The following is a 20326-nucleotide window of genomic DNA, read 5'->3' as shown; positions in this document are numbered from 1 at the left end:
TTCAGCTCAGCCTGGGCTGTGGCATCTCGTCCCACCTCCAGGCATCAAAGGCACACCGGCTTTGGAGATCCAAATCTTCTCTCTCAGCCAGGAGGGACTGTGCAGCTTTGGACAAATCATATCTGCCTTCTGAGCCTCAGTTTCCTCAGGCACAACATGAAGAAGAGAAGGGCTGTTTCAAGGATGTGTGGTGAGGATTAGTGAGATGTACTCGAAACATCTGGTAAAGAGCCTGGCACTAAGTAGGTACTCAAAAAATGCAGGCATTTACATTCTCAACTAAACGCCAATACCCCTGAATCTGAGTCTTCAGCCTGACTTCCCATGGTCCGCTGGATGTTACCTGGAGTCCTATGGAAACCTCACACCTGACAGGCCTACGGCCGAGCTCATTCCACCTCCCGCCCAGCTCGCCTCCCACTCACCAATGTGCCTGCTCTCAGTTTTGGTTATTGGTAGCATCATCTGCTCAGCTTTCTCAGCAAAACCACTGCAGAGATCCCAGTGCCCAGCCTCTCTTTCATACCCTGGATATAATCCACCACCAAGTCCTGTCAATCTCAGCAGAGGAAATACTCTGAAATCTGGCTCCTCACATCAAACCACACTGCCACCGCCCCGGCCCCCAGATGCATCATCTGTCACTTAGTCCCCAGCAATTTCCTACATGGTTCCCTGCCACCAGCCCCTCCCTCGCCATTGCTTGCTCTGCATCCCTGCTTAGGACCCAGTGGCTCCTGCTCCAGGGCCGAGCTCACCCTGGGCCCAGCACACGAGGCCGTGGAGTCTGCAGTCCCGTTCTCCTTGCCGCTGCTCCAGCCACAACCACGCCCTCCCCTGCTCCCCGGGGCCTCTGTGGGATTCCATGCCTCTGCTCCTGCTGTTTAGGCCCAGAGCGCTCTCCCTACCCACCTCTCCTTCTCACCCTTTAAGATGTGGCCCCAGCATTCTATCCTCCGGGGAGCCATTCTAGTTCTTTAAGTCACGGGATGCTCTTTCCTTTGAGTTTCACTCCCTCTAACTTACCAGTGAACACACTGTGCAATGACCCTCTTCTCCAGGCTGGGATCCCCTTGGGGGGCTGAGACCTTAGTTTTGGTATCTGTGTATCCCCACATCTGAACCTGCACACTGCCAGCGCTTTGCCCACCTCAGCCTCCCTGTGCTGACAGAACAGTACCGGGAGGAGGGAATGCAGGAGAGGACCCCCACACACTGGACATGAGCTATCTGGCCCAGGACCAGGAATGTTTATAGTACAGGGAACTGACTTGGGCTCTGTGCTAGAGGGAGCAGTGAAGGCGTGATGGAGAATGAGAAAAGGGGACCTGGACGGCTGACTGATATGCTAGGCTTGGTGCAAACTGCCGTATTAGACCGTGTTCCTACAATTTGCCTATCTGAAAATTTGTGTGCTAAAAGTTGCCCCTTTAATAACACAGCTGTTATTTCACAATGTCTAACTACATGGTTTTATTCTGAGGTTGAGATCTGCAGGGATACTTGGGAGGAGGGAGCCCTGTGAGGCAGGCCCACAGGCTTTGCAGAGATCCCAGGCCGGGGCTGCGAGAGCTAACTAGGCAGCAGTTCAGGACCCCGACCCGAAAGCTCTAGCTGGGAAGCTGCCCTGGGACACCAGCAACATCAGCAAGCCATCTGCTCCAGTGCCAGGAGCGCCCTGGGTTCTGCTTAGGCACAGTGGCCAAGGAGTCCTCAGGCTCTTTGCTGATCAGAGGCCATCCCTTTGTAGGGAGGTTGGACTGCGTTTCTGTAAGAGCATTTCTCAGCTAGATTCAAGCTCCATGAAGACAGAGGCTATGTTGGTCTCACCCAGGCTGGGTCCCCATAACTTGATATTCAATGAGTGTTCAGACATTACCTCATACTTTTCTCGAGTGGCTTTTTATGGTCTTTACAAAGCCTACCCAGTGCCCTTTGTATAGTGGGTGTGCAAGCAACCACTTGTTAAATTAAATTCTCTCTGCAATTTGGTGTCTCGGTAACAACTCTACTTGCCGTATAGCATCAGATACAGGACTGAGTCTAATGTATGTGAACGATTCCAACTGGGCATTTTAATAAGCTCTTTCCACAACACTTAAAAAATATAAAATGAGATCAAGTCCAGGTATTAAACCTTAGGGAACTCTACTAGTTACATTATTTTCATGCAAAGAAGGATTCAATGATTTCTTCTGTTTATCTCCATGTTTGTGTTTTTGACAAATAACGCCTTCACCATGATGACTCAATTTTAAAAAATAGCTTTCAGTGTTTCAAAGGCTTAAAAAGTCTACATGCAGATTTTGAATTATGAAAGTACTATCTATCACACTGAAAATGGAGACCTCTCACCCCAATTCCATGATCCTGGCATTAGCACCATAACATCTCGCTATAGTTCTATTCAGCCTGTTTTTCTGTGCACAACATATATTTTAACATAGATGTAATTATTATTGCTGATACAATTTGGTGTTCTGTTTTTGCCATTTAACATTTATTTTGTATAATAATCAATAATCTTCATAAACCTAATTTTAAGATTGCTTATATTCTTTCAAGTATAAGTATCTTAATTATATCCTTATTCTGTTAGGTACCAGAGTTATTCCCAATTTTTCCCTTTTATAGCTAAGAGTCTGACAAATGGCTTTATTTGTCAAAGTGTTTCAGAATGTTTCATCGGTCATGTTCCCTGGTTCTTCCTTAGCAACCTGCCTGCTTAATCACCTTCCTGAGCCGGGTCACAGCCTGCCTCAGGGCAAAGTGGACAGGGCAGGTAGGGGCAGGCAGTGAAGCTGGAGATGTCGGGGTCCAGCACTGCCAGCTGGGAGTGTGCTGGTCAAGGCAGGGGCCAGGGATCAAGGAGCCTGAGGCCAGCAGGGCCACAACCAGGGGCAGAGGTCCAGAGCTGGGTGGTTCTGAGACACGGCATCCGTAGGTAGGACTCACCAAGATGAATCAGATTGCAGAAGAGGGCCTGCTACTGCTCTGCCACTCCAATGTCCAGCTGGAGGGAGAGACCCAAGGCTCTATCCCCGCAGGTGGAGTGTGGCTCATTGAAACACAGGTGTAAGGCACACGAACTGCTGAAGGGATTCGGGTGGAACAGCAGTGTCCCTCCTGTAGAACCCATGTCACCTTGCCTCACCTGACAGGGCAGTGCCACCCCTTGCTCACAGCGTCTGATTAGATGCATTCTCAGGCGCCGTGAAAGCTTCCTGACAGATGTCAGAGACGCTGTGACCCTGCAGCACATTGGCCACTAGTAACAAGAGATGCCAGACCGTCTACGTGTGCCCCCTGCCACACATCATGTCTGCGTGGGTGCTCTCCTGTCCTGGGATGTGTGTACATGTTCAGTCAAGTCTAGAAGCTTATGTACATACACACACTCGTACTGATGAGTCAGCATGGAGCAATCTGGGGCTAGACTGCCCAGCGATGGCCCAGCCCTGCCACGTGGGCTACTCACTCACCTCTTAGTGCCTCAATTCCTCATCTGTAAAATGGGGCTATTGATAATAATAATACCTTCATCACAGCATTATTGTGAGGGGCAAATGACTTAATACATGTAAAGCATTTAGAACATGCCTGACACAGTAGGTACTTAATAAGTCGCTGGCATTATTTTTATATTTACTACCTATTGATCACTTACCATGACTTGTCTGCTTCCAAAGATAACGCCTTTGCCTTAGTAAAAACCACGGCAAATCACCTTTTCAGGCTCCACATTCTCCTCACCCCCACCAAGCCTTCTGCACTATTTCCCTGCTGACTTTCCGTCTGTCTGCTTTCAGCACAGTTAACGAACACTTTATGACAAGATGCTGCTTATGGTGGAGGCTAACAGTGGCTTCCAGGACACCTGCCTCCAGAGTGGGTCCCTCCCCTGGGGCGTGGGCGGGACCTGTGGCTTACTTCTAACAACAGAATTCAGCGAAGGTGATGGCTGTCTGTGATGTCAGCAGAGACCCTCAGCAGAAGACCCGGATGAGCCAAGCCCAGACGCTGCCTCACAGGCACTGTGACATCATAACTGTGTGTGTTTTAAGCCACTAAATTTGTAGTAATATTGTTATTCGGCAAGGGATAACTAATACAGTCCCCAATTCTTTTTCAGACTGCAAAATTTCTATTTTTCACTGAGTGATACTTGGAGGGATTCCCTATTACTGAATAGAGTAATATGTCCATCAGAAAAAAAGCCGACAGATTTTCTTATAATGTGCATTTAATTAGTAAGTTACTTTTTGTTTTTTCTTTCAGTACATAATCTTTTGCATTTCAGCACATTTCCCTGGGCTCTAGAATTCACTGTTCTTTCCTAAGCCCAGGTTCAGGGTCAGTTACTGCCATCTTAACTACTCCTTCAGTCCTAAGGCTGAAGGACCAACAAAATGGTTTCTTCACTGCCACGTGAACTGCCAGAATGGTACACAAGATATATTATGCTTCAGGTTTGGGTTCAAAAAAGAAAAAGAGAAAAAAAAAATCCAAAGCACATAACGTTCTCTCAGCCATGTGGACATAAAACCCACACCCTCACCAGTCCATGCACAGGAGGGGTGCTTCCCAGCTCCTCGGCTCTCGAGCCTGCAAGGCTGACCATCCTGAGGCCCAGAGCTCCCGCGTCAGGCCCGCCACAGCCCAGTCACTGGAGATGACAGAGTCTGTGTGGCCGGTCCACCCCTTCCCATCCTTACAGCCAGCCATCAAGTAGCATTTACACTTCATCTCTATGCAGCCTGCTTTACTCTAAATCTTTCCTCTGAAATGTCTACCAAACTACTATGAAAATCCATACTACTATTATGAAAAAGCCATAAAGCACAGCAAAACAGGTTTAGGAGTTTGGAGCAAGAAGGGCCAGGAGCGGAGGCATCTCTCTCTTTCCTCCTCCTTTTTCTGCTGGGAAGGACTCCTGTTTTGGGACAATTACAGAGCAGCAGGGTGGCATCTTTCAACTCAGCCTGGGAGCACTGGGAATGGCGATATTACCATTTGATGTCTAAGGTCACGCTCGTATTAACAAAATTCACTTCCACCGAACATAGGATGGTCTGTAGTCCTGGGGCACTGGCAGTATTGGGGTTACACCTGTGCTGCTGGCACGGAGCTGCTGACCACTTTATTCTAGTCCATTCTGTGATCACCACAATGGACCTCAACAGGGTCTGGTGACAAGCTCTGCAAAACCAACTGGAAAGACAATCTCTTTTTTGGATTAGGAAAGGAAATGTGTTTCTTGGAAATAGGTTGGATGGGAGCCAGAAAGCTGGACACTCAGAAGAGAGAAATTCCGTTTTGTGCTTCTGAACCTCTGAAAGACCTGTTGAAATGACAGTAATGGGATATCAGAAGCCTGGGACAAGGCGGGTGAGAATCTCTCTTACAGCAAGAAGCAGACCAGCATGCTGGGAGCTGGGTGCCCCTTCAGAAGAAAGGTTTTCTTGCCCCCTCCCCGGGTGGCCTGCTTCTACAACTGCTTGCTGAGGGAGGATAACGGCCTGGCCCTCTCACGTCAACAAGGACACTTCAGAAGGGTCACCACTCTCAAAATTCCCGAGGGCTGGCTGAGGAGACTGCTGAGACTGTATTGCCACTCGACTTTCCTCTCTGCCCAGTCCCACCACCTCCCCAACCATGGGCGTGATCCCAGGAGCCCTCCCTAACAGCATCCTACCACTAACCTCTGTCTCCGAGTTTGCTTCCCACGGAACACAACCTGCAACAACTAGAATTCGCCCAAAAGGGAGCAGGGAGAATATCAGGCCATAGATAGCACTTTGCAGAATGCGGGGGGACCACGAAGGCTGAGTGACTAGATTATACTCAAGCCTTCAGGGTGCATATTAGCTGCAGAGGGGCCTTGAAGCACTCAGGGAGGTCGGAAGCAGGAAAGTAGAAAAACCCAAGCGGACACGGATGACCGCTAGCAATTCCACATGCCTTGGAATACCCACGAGGCTTTCTCCACGTTGCCTGGGCCTCGTGGAGAGCTGTGTTATCTCACGTTTCTCCACACAACAAATAAATACAAATGAGGATCTGCTTTACGAGATTCACGGGCAGCTAATTTGCAGGAGAAAGGGCCACATTCCTAGGTTTCCAGGCTGGCACGGAAGGGTATCACTAACAGAGACGCACAGGTTTATGAGACGCTGCTGGCACTTTGCGCCTTACATGAAACGGTACTTACACAAATTCTAGAGTTCAGAAACATTCTAAGAGGCCAATATCAGAGAAAGATCCCTAGGTTGGTGAAAAGAGATGGGTGCCACCGTCTCCACGTGCTTCCTTTCCCTGGGTCCCTTTCTCCTGCTTTTCACCTGCCCTGTCTGTCCTCTTTGCTCTCTGATCGGCTCTGGCCTTTACTATCTTCTCCAGTGCAGCAGCTGAGCATTTGTTATAGGAGGCATTTTCACACCTAGAGAAACACGCATGAAAAATAAAACTACTTCAGTGGACTCATTGCTGGAGTGATCAGGTGGACGGGGATAGGAGGACGCAGGCTGCTTCTCACTAACAGTCGGTGCTTCGAGTTCACTCCATGTTTCCTCCCCTGAGAAACCTGCTCGGCCCAGCGGCCCTCACACTGGGCAGCTGCTGTGGTGCCCCATCTCTTATTACTTCACACATGCTTTCATCCATGACCAGATGCAGCACTGACCCTGGGCAGCTCTTTTTCCTTTTTCTTTCCTTTTTTATAATAGATTTTTTTGTGTGTGTGTGAGGAAGATCAGCCCTGAGCTAACATCCATGCTAATCCTCCTCTTTTTGCTAAGGAAGACCGGCTCTGAGCTAACATCTATTGCCAATCCTCCTCCTTTTTTTTTCCCTTTTTCTCCTGAAAGCCCCAGTAGATAGTTGTATGTCATAGTTGCACATCCTTCTAGTTGCTGTATGTGGGACGCGGCCTCAGCATGGCGGGAGAAGTGGTGCATCGGTGCGCGCCCGGGACCTGAACCCGGGCCACCAGTAGCAGAGAGCACGCACTTAACCACTAAGCCATGGGGCCGGCCCTATAATAGATATTTTATAAAAACCTGGTTCAGAAGAAATAGACAGGATTTAAGGCATCACTTTTCTTAAGGTAATAAGGCAGTTTGGGAATCTACTCTTCCAGAAACATGGGTCTTCATTCTAAGTATCACAAAGGCTTTTCAAATAACCATCTCTCTTCCCATTGCAGTCTTCTGGAAGAATGGAAACAGAATGTGCTGTGGTCTGCCACTCTGTTTCTACATGATGTAAATGGCTGCGTCACTAATTCTTCTTAGGGTCTAATCCCACTTTTGTGTTTCTCCATATCAGTGTTCTCTATTTTATTCTACAAACTCCTAAAAAGGATACAGTTGATGCAAATTTTAACTCTGTTTACAGCCTGGTGCTGTGGCTAGCCCAGTACATCTTGATTTGTCTCACAGATAAGAAATGTTAGTTCCCGATTTTCCTGGAGTGGATGAGAGGCAGTGAGTTTACAAATTCCTTCTTGGGTCTCTGGGTTTCCAGTGTCGGGGGGAAGTGGTCATGCATATATTAAAAAAAAAAAAAAAAAAAATCACTAGCTGATATAAACCTGACCATGAAAATACACCATAAAACGGCTTTTAAGGCTGAACATAAGTGAATTGCTCTTTTTAAATATTTGTATTAGGGTTTCTCCCTCTGATGGATGTAACTAAGACTTATTTTTCCTTGGTTATCATCCCATTTTAGCACTTCCTCAAACTCCACTTACATTACAAAAGCAAGGAAACAGGAAGAGGCCAGGTGCCTTCGGACATGACATCTAGATTAAAGGCAGTTTACAGTATTATTACTGTTACTGCTATTAGTGGTAGCATACATAGCAGTGATCCAGTTTTGGGGGGAAATTGTGATCAACAGTCATAAAAGATCACACTCGTGTGCATATGCACGTGTGCTTGTGCATGTGTGAAATAAGCATACAAATTAACTGGTCATGAACCCAAGGGTTTTAATTCTCTGGAGCAATCTTGGACACACTTCATAAACTCAGTTGGCAGTTTCTTTTCTCTGTACTAGACTCTACAGAGTCAGAAACTCGTCTGCGAGCCCTCTCCTGTCCCTGAGCTATCCAACTGTAAGGCCTCTGGAGGTGCTGGTCCCGCTCAGTCTGGAAAGACCCTCAGAGGAGTCTGTGCTTCTGAAGGAGACTCACATTTCCCATTTGTAGAGAGTTGGAGGAATGATTTTATTTACTTGTCAACACCACTTAGGTCTCCAAGTTTGATGGCAAGTCTTCCTATTTTGCTTCATGTAATTCCATTAAACTTGTTCTACTGTAGAAATGAAAAAAACCCACACTATTTAGAGAACTTAACTGTCAGTCTGGCGCTGTCCAGTGTGAGACACTTACCACATTGCATGCATGTAAGTGGGGGGCAGGCGTGGGCTGCTGACTGGGGTGCAGTTATACGACCTCATGATCCTTTCCGCCAATAAAAAATTTCGGAACAGACTAGCCACCAACAGGTCCTGTCTGAAGAGCTTTTGGAAGAGATCTGAGGGCAGATAAAAGATAAAAAGGTATCTTCAGTGACTTGTGTCCAGCATTTAAAGCCAAATAGACAAATTTACTTCCATCAAAAATTTTTACAAGCAAGTTAGGACTAGTATGCACATTTCCTATTGCAATATATACATACCTACATAAATATGAACAAACACCGAAACCCAACCCATCAATAACGAAAAAATACAAACAAGTCTTATAATAGTAATTCTGGTGTTAAGAAATACGGATAGTGCCAATGATCATGAAGAAAGACGAGCCCTGAATCTGCCCAGAGAGTAACGTACTGACAATCAGAGCAAATGTGCGTCTGGAGCTCACGATACACCACTGTTCTTAGTGCCTGACACACGGTAACTTATTTCATCCTCAAGACATCTCCTTAGGTCCTTGCCTTCTCCTTTTCATCCCCCTCAGCTTTCCTCACTGAGAGAACTCATTTCTTCCATTTGACTCCCCTACGGCCAAGGGCCAGTGTCTCCTGATTCTCGAGGCAGCAGCCCTCCCTGGCCCCACGCTGACCGGCCCAGGCAGCCTCACCCCGAGGGAGCACATTCCATGCGATAGTGTCTGTGATCGCTGTGAAGATCCAATTCAGTTCGCCCAAAGGAGTCCTCCTGTCGTTCAGCCGGCCGGGAATCCTAGGAAACACGGTGCGTTTTCATTAGTAACCACTGAAATAGGGGATGGAGGGAGGAGACCGTGGGAAGAAAAGAGGTGAGGAAGACAAAAAGCTTCAGACCAGAGGCAGGAGAGGCTAGGCTACACCAAGAGAACACCCTGGCCTTTGCACATGATTTTCAAGACTCCTATACTTCTAACCTCACATCTTAAGACTCAACCTCCATCTTCCACTTTCCTCCCCTTCCACATCTACACAAAAGCAATTTCTCTGGGTGCCCCCAGATGTGTGGACCAGACCCAGTGGCAACACACACCATTTCGTAGTTTCCACGCCCGAGAGATAGGCCACGGACTGGGCCCAAAGGGCAGCCATTGGCACTTGCTACCAAGGAGTCGGCACCACATTCTACGATTCTTCATCTCAGCCCCGTCCCTGTGGCTCCTGCCTGCGGAAGTGCACTTTCAACCTGAGAGCCGAGGAAGGAAAGCCGTCCTCTAAGGCCGACTTACCTTCCATTCGTTCAACAACTGTTTTGAGCCCTTACAACTGGGCACCGCAATGCAGCGGTTGACAGGATCTGCAAAGGCCCTGCTCTCATGGCGCTGATGGTCTGGTGGAAAGGACAAGTACCTATGCAATACGTGAAGGGGTAGTCATGACGCAGAGAATACAGAGAACGGGGTGGGAGGGACGAGGGTGGCCGTGTGGTTAGGGCAGCTGAGAAAAGCCTCTCTGAGAAGATGACGTTGCAGCAGAGGGGCCAGCATTTGAGGAAGCCAGGGAGCAGGGTGTGTGGACAGCAGAGGGAGAAGAAGGCAGGCCGAGGGGCAGCAGGTGCAGAGCCCTGAGCTGTGGGCTTGTCTCTGTCACTGTACAAGCTTCACTGTCTCTGCTGTGTAGCAAGTTTAATTATATCTGACAGAAAACTCTTTTTTTCTCCCCAAAGGAAAATGTTCACAGTAATTTGGTTCAGAGACTAGAGAGTGATTCCTGCTATTTATAAGATTTAACAGATTAATAACTCCCATTATAGTAACCCATTTAATGGCACTGTCTTCACATGACTAATATTCCTGAGGCTGGGCCTCAGGACAGGCGCAGAGGGGCTGAGCTAACTTCCTAGGATGACTCTGCGGCACACAGTTCCTTCTTGTCACTTAACACCTTTTCCTTCAGGAATAAAAAAATTCTTATTTCCTCAAGTAGGCTTAGTGACAGGACAAAAAAATAAGAGACAAGGCATCAGCAGAATACTTGAACATAGCATTATTGCTCAATGAATGTCAGAAGTCTCAAAAAAAACATTTCCAAACACAAGAAAAAATTTCTACCTCAACAGGGGGACTCTGGGTTACCCAAACTGAGTCGTTTGCAAACACAGTCAAGTTATTGATCATGGTACGGCTGATTTAAAAAGCAATTTTAATTGGCTATGTGTTGGGCCTCTTTTAAAAGAAGTCAAGGCTTCTAGGTAAACACTTGGCACAAGGACAGCAGGGCTCCCGGGTTTCCTAATCCTGCAGGACTGCTCCTATCTCCACCCAACTCTCTCTCCAGCAAGAAGAGCACAGACCTGTGAACAGCACAGCAGAGCCAAGATCCCCTGCTCTCTAACAAGCTGTACCAGACTTCGCACCATAGTGGCTAGCTGAGGGTGGGGTGTACCTCCCAAGAGAACATATGTCTTTACGAAATGCAAACAAACAGCCCGAGAAGACATTTGACCAGCATTCTCATTCTTGGCGCTGGAATGCCTGTGGATACCCCCTGCCTGCTGGCCCTAAAGGAAAATGTCACTGGGAAACAACGGGGTTGGGGGGCATGGATAGGGCCAGAGGGTGGACATTAATTAGCCTGTGTATCGGGTCCTACGGGAGATGAGCAACACATGCACTGAAACCCTATTCAATAAAATGATTTACAAGATCGTCAACAACAAAATTCAGCAAAAACGCTGCACCTTCTATAGTTTAAGGACTCTTGCTGAATGCGCTGCCTGCCCTCCCATCTGGAAAGCAGTCTGGATGGAGAACACAGCACATCTGAAGACCCATGTTGTCTAGGATCAACAAACATACCAAGAGCTAAAGTGTGTGAGGAATAAGCACTCGAGAAAATGACTATCTTGAATATCTGTCACAGGTTCTTTTGTGAAACATATTTGGAGTTAGCCAAACTGTGAGGCTAGAGGATACAGTCCCCAAAACTGCCCTCACCTCTCACACCAACTGCAAGTTCGGGGGTTCCCAAACCACTCTCAGTTTTGATAATTCACTAGAAGGACTCTCAGAAGACAGTGAAAGCTGTTATACTCACAGTTATAGTTTATTACAGAGAAATAGAGATTCAAACCAGTCCAGAGAGGGACTCAGGGGCAGAGTTCAGGAAAAGTACCAATTGTGGGACTTCTGTGTCCTCTCCCCATGGAGTCAGGATGCGGTCCCCTCCGGGCATCCATATGTGGCAACATACATAGAGCTCTGCCAACCAGGGAGCCCCTGGGGCCTTGGTGTCCACCATGGAGGCTGGGCTGGCTGACTAGCTGCTTGATCTCAGCCTCAGGTGGACTGATCCCACACTCAAAGCCCCCACCCTAAACCACGTGGCTATTCTTTCTAGTGCTGTGAATCCACATCCTAAGACTGTTAGGTGTGGCCAATGCCCACCCTAAACAGACACTCCTACCGGGTACCACATAGTACTATAAGCCTCTCTTCCGGACACCCAATCCCAATCTCACTGACTAGACCTCTGATCAAAACTGGGCAAAGAAGCCTGAGGATCCCCCCTGCCAGCCCTCACACAGTGACCTACAAGCATCTGTCTCTGACTTCCTCATTTTAAGGTGCATCTGCTTGTAAAATGTATCCCCACGGAACCCCGTTGAACACCTTCAACCTCTCATGAAGAATTAAAATACAGGACAATATTCACATACTAGTCAGGAGGGGAGTAAATGGAGTTAGCGTGTTCTAAGGTCCTTGCTTTGGCTGGGAAGTGGTAAAAGTACTGACTGATAGTAGACTTTAGTAAGTCCGAGATGCACGTTGTAGTCTCTACATCAGGAGTTGCCAAAACTATGGCCCGAGGGCCAAATCCAGCCACCGGCTTATTTTTTATATGGCCTGCTAGCTAATAATGGTCTTTATCATTTTAAAGGGTTGTAAAAAAATAAAGAAGAATATACAACAGATACTTTATGTGGCTCGCAAAGCCTACAGCGTGCACTATCTGGCCCTTAATAGAAAACACAAGTAGACTATTGCTCTGGAATAGCCACTCAAGTGTAGGAAAAGAACATATAATTCAATATTTTGAATATTTCAATATATTGAAAACAATATGGAGAGCTCTCAAAAAATTAAAAATAGAAATACCATATGATCCCACTGGCTATTTATCCAAAGGACATAAAATCAATAATTCAAAGAGATTTATGTATCCCTATGTTCATTGCAGCATTATTCACAGTAGCCAAGACTTGGAAGCAGCCCAAGTGCCCATCAACGGATGAATAGATAAAGATGTGGCATATATATATGTGTATGTGTGTGTGTATATATATATATATACACATACATACAATGGAATACTACTCAGCCATAAAAAAAGACAAAATTATGCCATTTCCAACAACATGGATAGACCTTGGGGGTATTATGCTAAGCAGAATAACTTAGAGAAAGACAAACACCATATGATTTCACCCATGTGTGGAAGATAAACAAACACATGGATAAGGACAACAGATTAGTGGTTACCAGAGTGGAAGGGGATGGGGGGAGGCTGAAAGGAGTAAAGGGGCAGATATGTATGGTGATGGATAAAAACTAGACTATTAGTGGTGAACACAATGCAGTCTATATAGAAACTGAAATATAATAATATACACCTGAATTTTACACAATGTTATAAGCCAATATGACCTCAATAAAATTAAAAAAAAATAAACAAATTGAACTTTGTGAAGACTTAAAAATTTTATGTATCAAAAGACACTATCAACTGAGTAAAAAGTTAACACACAGAATGGGAGAATGGGCTTGTTTTCAACAAGCCAATAGAGGGGGAGAAAGGAGTAGCAAAACTGCTAAATCAACCCAAAAAATGGCAATGGAGGAGAAAAAAGGAAGGTAGTAAAAAAGAAATGCAGGGGGGAACCAAGAAAGCAAATAGGATGGTAGATTTAAACCCAAATACGTCAATTATTACACTAAATATAAAAACACCAGATACTTCAATTAAAGTCAAAACTTTCAGTCTGGACTTAAAAACAAAACAAAACAAAATCTAACTATATCCTGCTAAAAATAGATACACCGTAAATATAAAGATGCAGAAATATATATAAGGATGCCTTTCATATAGACATGTATGAAAAAGATACACTCTGCAAACACTAACCAAAAGACAGCTGTATAGCTACACTACTATCCCACAGAGTGGAGTCTATGGCAAATGCATTATCAGAAACAAAGAGTGAGTTTCTTGATGACAAAAGGTTCAGTTCATTCCACCAGGAAGGGAGACTCAGGCACCGCTAATCTGTCCTTCTGCAGTTCTGAAGGGCAAAGCATGTGGTGAAAAGAGGAATGGGCTTTTAAAGTAAAATGGTAATAAATCATCAAAATTATTCATTAAACAAGAAGAGAGGAGGAAGTTGGAATACATGTATCAGCAACATCTCTAATTAGAAATGGGGCAGTTTATAGGAAACCATAACATGGCATTAGGCTGATGGCAGAACAAGGATTTGGGACTACAAATAGAAAAAGACTATCTAATGGCAGTGACACTAACGGGACTGACAACTAAAGGATGGACAATTAAGGAATCAGTATGTATAGGTCCCCATTGAACATAAGAAGCTTTCAGACTTTTTGATCACAGCTCCTAGTAAGATATGCATTTTGCATGGTGACCTGATATATACACATATACAATCACATGTAAATATACAAATTTGAACAATAGAATAAAAGAACATTCATGTTACCAGGAAAACAATGACATTTTCTAGCTTTTTTTTTTTTTTTTTAAATGCAGGCTGTGACCCACCAAACTGATTTTACAGCCACTAATAAACTATGACCTGCAGTTTAAAAAACATTGATTTAAATGAAGCTCTTGGTAATTTCTCCAGGAGGATACCGGCTCAGTGTTATCAAAATGGTTTGATGGTGAACACAGCACCTGAATGATATTAGAGACTAGAAAATTACATAATTCTACCTCTGAGTAAGCTGACTGATCTTTTTTTAAAAACTCACACAAGCAGCTTGTTTTCTAATGATTTTTAAGAATCTGAACTGAGTCTCTAAATCAAATGGTGGACGTGTGCAGTGCTGCTCCCCCTTGGACCTCTTTCTTTCTGCATTTAATAGCTCCCACAGAACAGAACCCTGCTCATCTTCACTTGTAACGCAAATGCAGAAAAATGTATTTTAAAATTCTGAAGGAAAGGGAGTGATGATTTCCATGGCTCAGCGGTGAGCAGGAGTTAATCTGATACTGGAGATAATCTGCCTTTTACCGAACTTATGACAGGATGATAAACTATTGCCCATCCCTGGAGCCAGCCAACAACAACACTAAATACTGGGATGAGTCCTCTGGTGGCTGTAAACAGAAAGCAGAGGGAGACCCGGGAGCAGAGAGAGGAAAGGAGCAGTGTCTCCATTCACTTAGTCAACATGTTTATGACATAATAAAAACAGATTCTTTATTAAATAGCGCAGATTCCCAAACCCTTAGGAAATAAATCTGAGTCTAAGTTTATTTTTGAAGCATTTCCTGAAAAAGCTGATTTTCTTTGGGCTTCTAGTGTCAAGACTGATCTTCAGACAGATTCTTTCCTGAGAGCTACAGTCACAGACACCTAGCAGGAGAAGTCTCCTCGAAGCAGAGTTTTCTGAGCTGCTGCTAAAAAGCCTGTCGCATACGGGAAAGGCAGCTTCTAAAATGAGGGAAAGGGACAGAATCCAGACAAATCCCAGGGAGCACTTCCCTCTTGATCCAAATGAATCCCGGGGAGCACTTCCCTCTTCATCCACATGAATCCCATGGAGCAGTTCCCTCTTCATCCAGATCAATCTCATGGCGCACTTCTGCTTTGATCCAGAAAAATCCCAGGGAGCAATTCCCCTTGATCCAGCTGAATCTTATGGAGCACTTCCCTCTTGATCCAGACAAATCCCAGGGAGCACTTCCCTCTTGATCGAAATGAATCCTGGGGAGCACTTCCCTCTTGATCCAGACATATCCCATGGAGTACTTCCCACTTGATCCAGACAAATCCCAGGCAGCACTTCCCTCTCGATCCAGACAAATTTCATGGAGCACTTCATTCAGACAAATCCCAGGGAGCACTTCCCTGTTGATCCAGACAAATCCCAGGGAGTACTTTCCTCTTGATCCAGACAAATCCCAGGAAGCACTTCCTTCTTCATCCAAATGAATCCCGGGGAGTACTTCCCTCTTGATCCAGACGAATCCCAGGGAAGTGTCACCGACTAGGTGCCTCGAGAAACTCAAAGGTGGGTTTGGAAGCCATTAACTGTTTTTCCAAGTTGTTTCTTTTCCTTTTGTATGTTAAGGAGATGTAACCACCAGCCATCCTGAAACTGACCAAGCCTCACCACAAGAGCTATGCCCATGAACTCTGCCTTATTTTTAATGCAAAGATCTCTCCAGGAGGAGCTTAGGCCTCATTATGTGGAAGCATGTTTTCCAACTGAGCCTGTGCAAGCTAATACCCTGCCTCTCCCTTTTGAATATTCATTCCCCAACCAAATAAAAGTTCCTGCTTCCCTTTGTTCGGGGATGCCATGACTTTGGAAATGATTCCTCATGGCCTCCTATTTGCTGCAAATACACTTTACTTTGTGAGACAACTTCCAGTGGTGTAGAGTCTTATTCAACTCACCAGGAGGTGAGCCCATTCGGTTTGGTAACAGAAGCACTTCCCTCTTGAGGCACTCTGCTACTTTCTGACTCTGTCTCTCCAGCTGTCTCTTCTAGAATGTGCTGGGGCACCCTCACCAGGGAGCTTCTTCGTAAAAATCCAGTCTAAAGAAGGTGGGAGGAGGGGCCAGCCTGGTGGCACAAGCGGTTAAGTGTGCGCACTCCACTGTGGCAGCCCGGGGTTTGCCAGTTCGGATCGCGAGCACGCACCAACGCACCGCTTGTTAAGCCATGCTGTGGCGGCGTCCCATATATAGTAGAGGAAGATGGGCACGGATGTTAGCCCAGGGCCAGTCTTCCTCAGCAAAAAAAGAGGAGGATTGGCATCGGACGTTAGGTCAGGGCTGGTCTTCCTCACACACAAAAAAAAGAAGGTGGGAGGAGAGGAGGGCGAGTGTGGACCTGGTGGAGGGGCTGAGCTGGCCTCCTTGGCAGTAAACTTGGATGTAACACATCCATTGTGTAATAAAGATTGCTACCAACTTCCCTTGATGGTTCCTTAGCTCATCCTAATCTTTCTAGTCCACGAAGAGAATGAAATGCCAGGGTCACTCCACAACTTGTGCTGAGCAGAACTGCTGGTAGCTTTGCTGTAAATTGTCTCCTCCTGTGAATTTGTTAAAACACCACAGAAACAATAGTTGCCAAATACAATCAGGTTGTGTTTGTTGTTCTTGATCTTCTGGGATAATTTTCCTCTGAGGTTTTCCTGGCAGGGGTGCATTAAACAGACGTGAGCTCCTGCTCCTACTCCCGGGTACCCGGTGTCCTGGCCAATATGATTGGTTACTCCTCCCACACTGTAGACATCCCCTCATTTCATCTTGTCCACATCTAATCTGCCCTTGGAGATCAGACACCTAGATGCACAAAACTCATGCTTCTCTCAAAGACCTTTCCTGATATGTCCCCAACCAAAATTAACCTTTCCTCCTTCTGAACATCTACACATGAACTTGCAGAACGTCAAAGAGATCCTTCAACGTTACACGCAGTGCAGAAACAAGAGGGTGGAATCAGACAGACCTGAGTGATGCAGAACTCAGCTGCAGAACAGAGCTGCAGAACCTCCAGGCTCTGCAGCTGTGTGACTTTAGGCAGGTTGCTTACACTCCCCGAGACTCAGCCACTTCATCTATACTACTCAACTCCACAGGGAGACAGAAAACTAAAATGAGTTAACATGTAAGAAGTTAGCACAGAACCTGGGACATTGTAAGGGCTCAGGAAGTACAGCCGCTCCCATTTATTTGTTACAAAAACCCCACAAGTTCTAAAGTAAATTAAATCAGAAATGTTGGAACTGCCCAAATAAACTGAACTCCTAAATTTAATATAACAAACATGCTAAGTTTATGAGCAACCTAGGTTACATGCAGCACATTTTCATGTTGTAATTTAAAAAGTGGCCTTAGAGGAAATATTTGCAAATCACATATCTGAGAAGAACTTACATCCAAAATATATAAAGCACTCTTACAACTCAGTATTAAGTGGACAACCTAAAGAAAGAACAGGTAGAAGATTGTAACAGACACTTCCCCATACATAGATGGCAAATAAGCACATAAAACCTGCTCGACACGGTTAGCCATTAGCAAACTGCAAATGAAAACCACAATGAGATCCATTTCACACCCCCAAGAATGGCTATAATCAAAGAGGCAGAGGATGACAAATGTTGGCAGATGTGAGAAACCGAACTCTCATGCATTGCTGATCAGAATGCAAAATGGTACAGCCACTTTGGAAAATAATTTGACAGTTTCTTAGAAGTTAAACATAAATTCACCGTATGACACAGTAATCCTACTCCTAGGTATGTACTCAAAAGAAATGAAAATGTATGTCCACACAAAGCGTGTACATGAATCTTCCTAGCAATGTTATTCATAACAGCCAATGAATGATGATAAATGATATGGATAAATAGATAGATAAAATGGAATACCATGCAACAATGAAAAGGGACAAAAACACAGATACATGTTATAATATGGACGAACCTTGAAAACTTATGCTAAGTAAAAAAAAATCCAGACACAAAAGACCACATTGTATGATCCCATTTATATGAAACATCCAGAAAAGACAAATCTACAGAAAAGAAAATAGATTAGTGGTCACCTGGAGCTGAGGGTAGGAATGGAATTAACTACAAACAGGCACGAGCGATCTTATTAGAGTGATGGAAATGCTTTAAAACTGGATTATGGTGATAGCTGCACAAGTCAGTAGATTTACTAAAAATCACTGAATTGTACACTTATAATTGGTATGTAAATTATACCCCAATAAAGTTGTTGAAAAAATATGGCAAAAACAACCCCAAAATGCCTTAATTGGATACATAAGTGATACTATAAAAACCCACTGTATATGTTTCACTTTATTTTCAAAATTTCATGTTTTCTGCATTGACCCAATAAAGAGGCAGGAGCGGAAGGAACTGTTTGTTGTTGTGCTACTTAATTTTGCTATATTAAAATTCTACTTTTTAGTAGCTGTAGAATTCTCTCCCTTCGCATTTTTCCTTTCTTTCCCCTAATAAACCAAGGAGTTTTTTCCACTTGCAAAGTCAGACATTTCTTGCTTCTCCCAGCATCACAAAAATTTATGCTGCTTGGGTCGGAGGCACCTTCATCACCTCTAGCCCAATCACCCTCCTACTGTGGAGCCTCATCTGTCACAACTCACACTTGGCCTGGTGTGCGCTCCCCGTGGCCCATTTCACCTCGGGTGGTTCTGACCATGAGGAAGTTCTTAGTTACACTGAGACCGCCTTCCCCAGTGCTTTTGCCCGGCAGCTCTGAGGCTGGCACTTGTTGGTACCAGATAGACACCCCTGCAATTTCATAGCTCTTCAATGATCTGAAAACAGTTACTGTGTCTTCCAGTCTTTTCTCCTCCAGGCTAAACATCCCAGTTCTTTAAAGTGTTTCTCACCTGACACACCCATTCCACATCCTGCCACATCTGCATCAAGTTGAGAGAGGGGCAATCACATTCTTCCCCTAGAATTTTTCTGTTTTTGGAGCAGTCATTTTGAAGAGTTGACTCAAATTAAGTTCAGTTTACTAAAACTCCAGGTTTTTTCACAGAGGGTAGTGTTGTATCAAATTTCCCAAATCCCAGACTTGTACATGTGATTTTTTCTGGACCATTGAGACGTCTACATACATAATTCTGATCATTTGCATTTAGCTATTCAGCCTGTCCAGACCTTTTTATATTCTGGTATTGGGTCCACCTCAAAGTTTTCTTAACATGAGCCAATTCTTACTTCAGCTCTCAATACTTCAAATAACAGTACCGTTATTGTTGATCTAAATTTCTGAAAACTTTTTGCATCATTTTGCTCTACTTTCTATGGTTAATTATTAAATGAACCTTTGTTAGGGCAGAAGAATAGTGTCATCATGAAGGTCTTGCGAAGGCGAGGTGGGCTGTTGGTGTTGTCACATGCTAAATAGGCTTCGGTTACCTGCAGCAGAAAGAGGGGCATTCTGACAGCAATCCCAGTAGTAAAAGGAAATGCTTTACAGCTCCAAGACACACGACACACAGCACACCAAATTGGTTTGGGTCACCGTGCATGGAAATAAACTTAAAGATCTCTTAAACTCTTCTCGCAGAAGGACCAGCTGACCACTTTCTTCAGGGAAGACCAGTGACAGCCCTCCCTGTGGATTCCAGTTGTACCCACTCTCCCTCTTGCAAACAGAGCATGTTAGGCAGGCTCTGTACCACCTGCTCCCTTTGGTGGAAGGCTGCGGTGAACAGACCAAGACCACTGACCTACAGAACAAAACACCGGCTGTATTCCTCGCCACTGATCCAAATACTGCCTCCTCTTTGAAGCCCAGCTCCCGGTTCCTCCTCCAAGGAGTTGGCCCTAGAACTCCAGTTCGCCCAGGGCCCTCCCCTCTCTGCACTACTGCCCACTCACAGGCATTGACTGAATGACCACTACACACTGACTGTGCAGGAGAGGAGGCCAACCTCTCACCGAGCGTTCAGGCCAATCCCTCAGCTCTAAGAGACTTGCGGGCCAGTGAGCCAATGCCTTACTTGTTAACAGTTCCACAGATATTAACCTGAGCACCCCAATTGGATTTAAGCTCTTGGGGACACATCATCTAATATACTTCTAGTAGCTGTCTTTTTCCTATCATCATCTGATAGCC

General features: G+C 45.2%; 1 protein-coding gene across 5 annotated transcripts in view; it reads right to left on the bottom strand.

The window, feature by feature from the left end:
• RPTOR (regulatory associated protein of MTOR complex 1) overlaps window positions 1-20326 on the bottom strand; it is a 403326-nt gene that overhangs the window by 133147 nt on the left and 249853 nt on the right. For all 5 annotated transcript variants that reach the window (XM_058561824.1, XM_058561827.1, XM_058561828.1 and 2 more), the window contains 2 exons: window positions 9092-9192; window positions 8396-8540 (listed from right to left, as the gene is read on the bottom strand). In XM_058561824.1, coding sequence (XP_058417807.1) covers window positions 8396-8540; window positions 9092-9192 — 246 coding nt within the window. The remainder of the gene's footprint in view (window positions 1-8395; window positions 8541-9091; window positions 9193-20326) is intronic.

The sequence above is a fragment of the Diceros bicornis genome, chromosome 18 (genome assembly GCF_020826845.1).
Source record: "Diceros bicornis minor isolate mBicDic1 chromosome 18, mDicBic1.mat.cur, whole genome shotgun sequence".
Classification (NCBI taxonomy): domain Eukaryota; kingdom Metazoa; phylum Chordata; class Mammalia; order Perissodactyla; family Rhinocerotidae; genus Diceros; species Diceros bicornis.
Note: the sequence above shows the minus strand (reverse complement) of the source record. Positions and strands in the feature narration are given on the sequence as shown.